General features: G+C 31.2%; 2 protein-coding genes across 2 annotated transcripts; both read left to right on the top strand.

The window, feature by feature from the left end:
* Positions 1–2892: 2892 nt before the first annotated feature.
* Positions 2893–7744, top strand: LOC145073500 (caffeoylshikimate esterase-like). The gene is made up of 8 exons (XM_079020046.1): positions 2893–3074; positions 3181–3213; positions 3330–3456; positions 3676–3822; positions 4101–4231; positions 6596–6733; positions 6823–6921; positions 7337–7744. The coding sequence occupies exons 1-8, from the start codon at positions 3072–3074 to the stop codon at positions 7622–7624; spliced, it is 966 nt and encodes a 321-aa protein (XP_078876172.1). The 5' UTR covers positions 2893–3071; the 3' UTR covers positions 7625–7744.
* A 1083-nt stretch (positions 7745–8827) lies between these two features.
* On the top strand, positions 8828–9376 carry LOC145075962 (uncharacterized). Its single transcript, XM_079022013.1, has one exon. The coding sequence runs from the start codon at positions 8828–8830 to the stop codon at positions 9374–9376; it is 549 nt and encodes a 182-aa protein (XP_078878139.1).
* Positions 9377–9756: the final 380 nt, after the last annotated feature.

Raw genomic sequence — 9756 nt, 5'->3', positions numbered from 1 at the left:
TAGTTCAAAAACGCACCATTCAAGGTCTTATTTATTGGAATGCAATCAACATTTGCAATGTTATTGTCCAGATTACCTTGCACTTGCACTTCATCTAGTTCAATGCCAATTTCTGTCTCAGCATGCAAATCTTCTATTACTTCACCTATACCAGAAAACTTGTCCTCGGGGGTACATACTTCAGCTTTCTCATCAAGAATCCATTGATGGACATTGACACCAAGATGATCCATGTACATAGAAATTACACAACTACAAGCATGCCCCACTTCGATCAACTCCTGGTAGTCCTTTTCAATTGCTATTATCCTTAATCCATCAGGGAACTCAATATCGGGCATGAAAAAGTACACATTAACGCATGTATTATTTGAGAATCTTTGAAGGAACAACACATTTGGTATTGTCCATTCTAGCAAAATCGACATCCTCAAACCTTTGCCCCGCTCCATCTGAGTAATTGATCACTGGGTACCTCATAAACATACCAGTAAAATGAAGATCTATCTTCATTTAACGGCCATACCAAGAATCCGAATGAAGAGTTTTTGCGAGGAACAGTAGAAAAAAATAGAAGAAAGGGGCAGAAGAAAGCGACTGCAGAAGGATGTAGCTTCTAGAAGAAGGGGTACGTACCTCATTTAATGATACATTAAGTGACATCTGATTTGACATATGAGCTGTCATTTTTTAATGACATGTACAATAAAACCGACTGATTATGAAGGGGGTCATCGGGTGACCCCTTCACTTTCTAGAAAATGACCTTAAAAGCATGTAAAATGTGAATTTATACCTATAGAATTCAAAAAAAAAAAAACAATAGGATTGTTTTAAACCAAAATGTGTAAGATCGGTGGCTACAATGACATTTTCCCTTCTCCAAACCTTACAGAAGCTCTCCACTTCATGAAGTGGAATGGGGCAAGATAGGTGTAACAAATCTCTCAGGCTTGAGGGAGTGGACTCGCCACCCCCTCTCCAAACAAAGTGCTAACATATCAAACACCACCCTTTGGATTTGCCAAGGAAGGTGTTAAGAATTGGTCACCAAACAAGTAGCGAGAGGAAAGAAAATAGAGAAGATGTATTGGTTGATTATGATTGGTTCATAGCTATTTTTTTCTCTCTTTTTTTCCTTCAAAATAAACCCTATTATTTTAACACACCATCACTCCCTACCAGATGCTAAGAGTTAGTTGCTAAGAAAGAAAATGATGTGGCAAGGTGCTAAGAGTGGTACCACTCCCCTTAGCCTTATAAAGATTGAGCTTTAGGTTTTACCGTCGGTATTGGGCCAAAGGCCTATCACAGACCGTGCCTGTTTCCTATATAGAAGGTAGAGACCTTGCTACGAGCAGCTTGGGATCAATTAAGTGTTAGATAAACTAGGGTTTGTGGTGGAGATCTAGATGTCAACTTGGATTCTGAGTACACTTTCCGAACTGATATTTCTATCCTATGCCTGGGTTGCAATAAATTCAGCATATGATAATCCAAGTGGACACTTACGATTCTAGGCGCAGAAATCGTAAGCCAATTTGCTAGAGAGATTCTATGAGAGTGTTATGACGAAAACGAGAGCTAAAATTCGTGTATCTCTTCTGAGAAGGAAGAGCCGTTTATATATTAAATGAGATTAGGGTTTTAGTAGGGTTGGGCCGTCATTAGTTGCTTTGGAAGCAAGTCAGGATAATCTGGGTTTGATGGGGATTTAGGATTATCAAAACTAACGAGTTTTGTTAGTTTACCATAATCACCCTCAAGAAATTGAATTTTCCACTATGTTCTCATATGTAAAATTCGGTGAGGTTTTGGGACCCCAACCAGGGGCTCTGCCCCTTGGACCCCGCTAGGGGCGTTGCCCCTAGACCCCGCCAAAGGGGCGCTGCCCCTTTGGAAATCCCGGACCCGGGGGCACTGCCCCCGGACCCCCGACTAGTCGTCGAACCGGCTTCTAATTCGATCTTATACATGCGTGCACTCCGCACAACCCTCGTACATATATTAGAGTACAAATTATAAAACTCTTTGGCTCACATGTTAGTTCCAGTTACTTAAAATGACATGGTGACATTAAAATGACCATCATTAAACTGTTTATTATTTGTTTTAGTTGTATGATCTAATATGCTCGCATGATGACGGTAGCAATAACAACTTCTTGTTATATGTATACAAATACTCCAATATTCCAACAATACGCCGCTATTGCTATTGCTATACTGAGCTATGCACTTTTAGATATTAACAGTATTTAATAGAGGTATAGTTTTTGGTAAAACACGTTCTTTAACCATCTAACTCAATAGTCTAATCATTAGGTACATTTGATTTACTATTTTGCTCTCATCTTTTTTTCTCCTAAAGCATTGAAAACTTAATTACAAAATTGAATACTACCAAATTTAATTAATATACTAGACAAACTTTAATTATTATAACCGACAAAAAATGAACCAATTAGAACACCTATACTTAATATTAGCAGCCTAATATTGCCTAATAATTTTGAGTCCACTCATTTTTGAGTGAGGTTTTGAACGAATATGGTTTTGTAATTAGATTTATATGAATTTTGAAGAAGTTCCAAAGGTATGAGGATATACCTGACATTTTTAACTATTAATTAGAATATCGATATGAAAAAGCGATTATTAATTAAATATTAGATTATCTTATGACTATATGTATACCTAGCTATAACGATTTTATTCAAATAACAGCAAAACAACCTAATCTTCATGGAATTTTCCTTTTACACACCCATAATAAAATAATAAAAAGTAAATAAATTGTAAATAATTAAATAATAATAATCCCACTTGCTAAAATACAAGAGAATAAACTGTACACGAACAACTCCTCGTTATAAGCAGAGATCACGTCTCTTACTCCACAAACACATCATCCTTTCAAATTCTAAAATATCTCTACCTTATTCTTTATAAACCTTCTTCCAATTCCACTGCAACAAACTTCTTCTTCTATCTATCTATCTCCATAATCTCAGGAACAATCAAAATCAAAAGCTTGTGATCTTCATAAAGATTTCAAGAACACTCTGTTCCATGGTACGTCTCAGTTCATAGATTTCCTATTTTTTTGTTTCAATAAATTCTTGTCTTTTATGATATTGAGTTTTTCTGTTTTGGGATTTTGATGTTTGATCATTATTAGGCGACTGAAGCTTCAGATTTCAAATACGAAGAGGTAATATTCAATAATTTTGATTCTTTAACGTGCTCTGTTTACTGGTATTGTTTATGAACATGCATGAACTGAAGAACACGTTTAATTTAAAGTCATCTTGATGTGATAATTTTCAGGAATACATCGTGAATTCGAAAGGATTGCAAATATTTACGTGTCGATGGCTTCCTGTTGACACTGAACCAAAAGCTTTGATCTTTCTCAACCATGGCTACGCCATGGAATGCAGTGTCTCCATGAAAGGTCAGTTGACTTTTTTTCTTAAACTCAATATTACGGTAGAGATTTCTTACTTCATGCTTCAAAATCAATAACCATAATAAACTTAGAGAGAATCTATCAAAATACAATCATTACGAGTTCCAAAATCAATGATGTGTTGATCGATTTTGAATTCGAAATTCACCACGTTTGACTTACTCTCCTCTATATATTAATTGGATTCAAATCAAATCTAAACAGGAGCTGCATTAAGGCTTGTGAAGGCGGGATTTGCAGTTTATGGGATTGATAATCAAGGCCATGGGAAATCTTCTGGGCTTCAGGGTTATATCCCATCTTTTGATGATCTTGTTAACGATTGTTCAGATTTTTTCACAAGCGTTTGTGGTAAGCTCTTTTGTTATCTTTTTTTAAAACAATTCTAGACTTCTAGTTTATTAAATTAAACTCAAAATATTGAATGTTCAATATTGACCTAGTCAATCAAATTGAGTTGAAAAAGGGTTTTGAATTGCTTTCTTGTTTTATAGGATACCTATGAACATATAAGATTACGAAAGTAGAAATAGTGCGTCTTGACCGACTTCACTGATTATTTTATTTTGAATTTATATTTATATTTTAAATAAATATGTTAATTAATGGGTAATTTTTATTTCTTTCAGAAAAGAAAGAAAATAAAAGAAAGATGAGAATATTGCTTGGAGAATCGATGGGAGGGGGAATGGTTCTCCGATTACATAGGAAGAACCCAGAGTATTGGGATGGTGGAGTCTTGATCGCACCCATGTGTAAGGTATGTGCTACCTTTTTCTATCTTTTTGATTCAAAAATGACAAATATATATATATATATATATATATATATATATATATATATATATATATATATATATATATATACTAGGTGTGAAACCCGTGTATTACACGAGTTTATTAAAAAAAGTTTTGTTAACCACAAAGATCATGTTCATAAAAAAATTAGTAACGATTGAGTTTATGACCTTTTGGTAAACCGTATTAACTATTTATGTAATTTGGTCATAATTAATCTATACTAATATAATTAATTAATATGAATTCACAAATGAAATATACTATCTACATTAATATACATATACGTTAATTCATATATTAATAAAAAGAGGAATTCAAAAATAAAAAATTATTATATATATTAATTAATATATTTATAAAATTAATTAATATGATGTGACATTTAATAGGTGAGATTTGAATAAAAAAAAAACTATAAAAATGACAAGTAATTATTAAATAATTCAAAAAAAATCTAGAAAATGACAAGTGTCAAAATAAAAAAGAAAATGACATGTGGCAAAATCATACTTATTTATTGTGGTAGATATAATCAAGTGTAAACTAAATATAATAAGAGGACATTAGAACTAATATTAAGCATCTTATATGAACAATCTTCGACTGTTATTGATTCAGGATTAATATTAACGACAGTTATACTTTCTAAAAATAAAACCTTCTATTTTTTGATAAGATTTTATTGAATATCCAGTTAGAACTGATGATGCTCTGGATTAAATATAATGTTCTCACGTTATATTTGGTTCACGCAAGAGATACTATTTATAATACTGTTTATGATTCTTAGTAGTTTGCAATTAGTTCATTATTTCGTTTTAATGTAACTTTATTTTACATATTTTTTTAAGATATTACTTATAAAATAGTATAATTTATGCACGATTTTTCAATGTTTGTGGTCAACTAGAATGTCACATGCGCGTTACTATGAATGATGAAAAGAGTTCATGGTCAAATAGAATGTATTAAATGTGAAAAGTCAAATATCATCTTGAAGGTTCTAAAGTTGTCAATTTCATGTTTAATCCTCTTAATTATCTCCTGTATTTATTCCGTAAACTGAGTGGCATCCAAGATAAAAGTCCTTAAACATATATCTTAAAAAGTACCACTTTTATAATAACAATAAAAAAAAGTGTAAAAAAAAAGCTTACACCTCATCTATGTGTACCACTTTTTTCTAAAAAAAATACGGCTTTATGTATTTTTTTAGTATATGTTAAAAAGTACGACTATAACTTTTGAAAAAATTTCATGATTGATTTGAAATCTAACAACCATAACTTGTGAACAATTTCATTATTGATTTGAAATCTAACAACTATAATTTTTTAAAAGTACATATATGATTCAGTCTTATAATTAATTTAGTCGTTTAATTTTTTTAAACTAATAATTATTTAAATTTTGACTATTTTATTTGATAAATTGGTCGCCAATAGAATATAAGAATTTTGATATATATATATATATATATATATATATATATATATATATATATATATATATATATATATATAATTTTAATTTTTTATATTATCTTATTATCTTAATATGTAACGAATTGTATTATCTTACTTTAATATATTGTATTAATAGGAATCATTTTACCTGGACGATCATACGAACTTATGATTTGAATCACGATTTTAATAACATTGACATCATTTGTTTAATAAAGAATTTTTCTATAGGTAATATTTTTTGTACTTTTAAAATTTTATGTTTAATTTAAAAAGAATATCGTAAGATAATAGTAGAGAAATAAAATAAGATACATTAAGAATATACTATGATAATAAGATACTCTTATAAAAATTAAAAATAATATATATATTAAAAAATCCTTATATTGATTATATTTGCAAAATGTCCTTATATTTTGTTAGTGACCGATTTAACCCGTAAAAGGGTAAAAAAAAATGCAAGCAATATATATATATATATATATATATATATATATATATATATATATATATATATATATATATATATATATCATATCTGCAAAATGTCCTTATATTTTTGCATCATAATCAATCTAGCTCAATATATATATATATATATATATATATATATATATATATATATATATATATATATATATATATATATTGAGCTAGATTGATTATGATGCAAAAATATAAGGAATTTGTTTTTTTTTGAAGATTTTCCTTTGAAGATTTAACGTATATTAAGGGTGAAATGATCACGTCAACAAGAACGACAATGATATATTTTTAACATTGAAAATAATACCACAAGAAGTACCTAATTTTCAATTTTTATACCTAATTTTTTTTATTTGTTTAATTTCTCAGATTGCAGACGACATCAAGCCTCCTCAATTCGTAATTAACGTGTTGACAAAACTTACAAAAATAATTCCAACATGGAAGATTGTACCCGGTAAAGATATTATTGACGTTGCTTTTAGAGATCCTAAAATCCGGGAAGAGGTATGAATTTTTTTCTTTGTACATTTGCTTTATTATAAAGGTTTTATACGTTTATGATTTACTTATATGTATGTTTGTGTGACATATAGGTTCGTAATAACCCCTTATGCTACAAAGGACGATTTCGTCTAAAGACCGCCAATGAGCTACTAAATGTTAGTTTAGACCTTGAAAATAGGCTCCAAGAGGTATGTTAGTTGTTCTATTTCTACTTTTTATACAAAATTATCATGTATGAAAGTGTCTTTTTTTTTATTTATTTAAGTGTTGGTTGAATAAAATGATCTTTAAAAATGTTTGAGAAAATGACAACATTATTAACGAAATGAAAAATAAAAATGAATGCAAACTTGTAAAATAATAGAATTTAATAGCGCACGATTCATTTCATAAGTTTTTCTATTAAAACATGCTTACTGTATTAAATTAAACAATTTATATGCTGCTATCACATTAAGTGGCGTGTGTACTAAGTAAAAAAGAACAAGATCTAAAAGATTTACAAGAAAAAAATCCTTCGTAGAATATCATTTTACGAGATATTTTATTTTACTAAGACCACCATATACAAATCCTATTAATAACATATTTTTACTGAATCAGGTTACATTTCCATTTTTTGTTGGTCATGGAGAAGCAGACACGGTGACTGATCCATCAGTAAGCAAGCTTTTATACGAAACGGCTTCTAGCTACGAAAAGACCTTTAAGTTGTATCCAGGAATGTGGCATGCTCTCACATATGGAGAGTTTTCTGAAAACACAGATACAGTATTTGCAGATATTATTGGTTGGATTGATGAGAGAGTTTCAAGTGGCAATTCTAGATTGGAGAGAGAACAAAAACATGCAAATGATGAATTTGATAGCTCAAGCAAAAAAAGTGCCTAAATTAACCAGAAAGATATCATACTTCAATTTTATACTTCTCAAACTCTAATTTGTATACTAAAACATGTTATTACAAAAAAAAGGTTTGATATTATTTTTATAATAATTCTTTTTATTTCTTATGTCATGTCAATACATACTATTTATACCAATATTGATGACATATGAAATGTGGTCCTAATGCGATAAACAAGTTCTTTAAGAATTCTTCGAATAACAACGTACATGCAATGATAACATATATTGATTTGATTGTTTATAAGGGTGTTATTCCGTTTTTTATATCTTAAATCTAACCATAACTAAATCAAATAAGATTTAGTTTAATCGATTTTAGTTTATTTAGTTTGATTATCGGTTAAACCGGATAAAATTTCACATTTAAAAATATACATTAAACTATAAGAAAAAAACACTACTAAACTTTTATCAAATGACAAAAATACACTAATATATAGCATATTATATTCGGTATTTCATCACGTGTTGTCTTGAATCGGTGGTGCAAACGCAAAAGTTGTTGAGATAGATTAATATATTTTAGTCGTATATAAGACTGTCTGGAGTGGAGGGAGCTCCACGCGTGAACACCACCCCCGGCTTCGGTGGGTTGGTGGTGGCGTGGCTACCACTACCAGGATGGAAAAAGACGCGTAAGTTATTGGTGGATTACTTTTTGACCGTTGGGGCATTAAATAAAAAAAAACTTTTTTTCTTTAATTTAATTTCTCTCTATATATACATCCATTTTTACACAAAATTTTCAAATCAAACACACACATTCAACAAAAAATGGATAGCGATTCTGATGATGAGTTGGTTTTGCACACACTATTGTTTCCGACACAAGACATGATTCATGCGAGAGGCGAAAGTTCACACCGTGAGAAGAAGCATAGAAAATGGATCAACCGGGATCGAGAGGCGGCACATGAACTTTTGGTACATGATTATTTTGCCCCTGATAGCTTATATAACCTATCGAAGTTTGAAGAAAGTTTTCGTATTAGTAGAAATTATTCTTACGTATAGTTAGAGATTTGGAATGTAATTATGAGTTTTTCCAATTACGATGTGATGCTAGAGGTTAACGTGGTTTTACTACAATACAAAAATGTACGACCGCTCTTAGACAATTGGCATATGGCATAACCGCTGACGCTTCAGATGAGTATTACAAATGTCTGAGAGGACGGGTCGATAATGTACATATTTTTTTATGAGTATGTTATAGAGCTTTACCGTGACACATACTTGCGACATCCGACTAAAAGTGATGTCGAACAGTTGTATGTCGTGCATCAAGTTAAACATGGTTTTTCAGGGATGTTTGGTAGTATTGATTATACACATTGGGAGTGGGCAAATTGTCCCAATGTGTGGCGTGGTCAATTCATGCAAGGTGATCATGGGGTCCCTACTGTTATATTAGAGGCGGTTGTTTCACAATACTTATGGTTTTGGCATGCATTCTTTGGTATGGTGGGGTCCAGCAATGACCTGAATGTGCTTCAAGCATCTCCGTTATTTAACAATATTTTGCAGGGTAAAGCACCAGACATGTCATACGTTTTGAATGGAAATGAATATAAGTATGAGTATTACCTAGCTGATGGGATATATCTAGAGCATGCTACATTTGTCAAATCATATTCATTTTCAACCGATGAAAAAAGAAAATTGTTCAAGTTAGCACAGGAGTCTGCACGGAAGGATATGAAACAAGCTTATGGAGCCCTAAAACAAAAGTGACATATAATCAAACATCCAACACGAACATAGGATAGGGCAAAGTTGACGACAATGTTGAATGCTTGTGTTATTTTACATAATATGATAATAGAAGAAGAGAGCATGGCTATTTGTTCATATACCGGGAACGATATACTTAATCCACCAGCAGTAATACAAGTTGGCAGTCCGACATACTTCTCTAGAGTTTTAGAAATACAAAATCGTGAAACACATCACAATCTATGTCATGATTTGACTGAGCACATATGGGGAAGACAAATCCAAGGGGGAAATGACGATGAAGACGAAGAGGATGAAGGTGATTATGGCGATGTGAATGCAGACGGTGACGACGAGGCAGATGAAGGCGATGAGGATGGTAACGACGACGAGTAGTA

Source organism: Lactuca serriola, chromosome 9, assembly GCF_051521515.1.
Source record: "Lactuca serriola cultivar US96UC23 chromosome 9, Lser_US96UC23_V15, whole genome shotgun sequence".
Classification (NCBI taxonomy): Eukaryota; Viridiplantae; Streptophyta; class Magnoliopsida; order Asterales; family Asteraceae; genus Lactuca; species Lactuca serriola.
The sequence above is the reverse complement of the archived record's forward strand: the minus strand, read 5'-3'. Positions and strand labels throughout refer to the sequence as shown.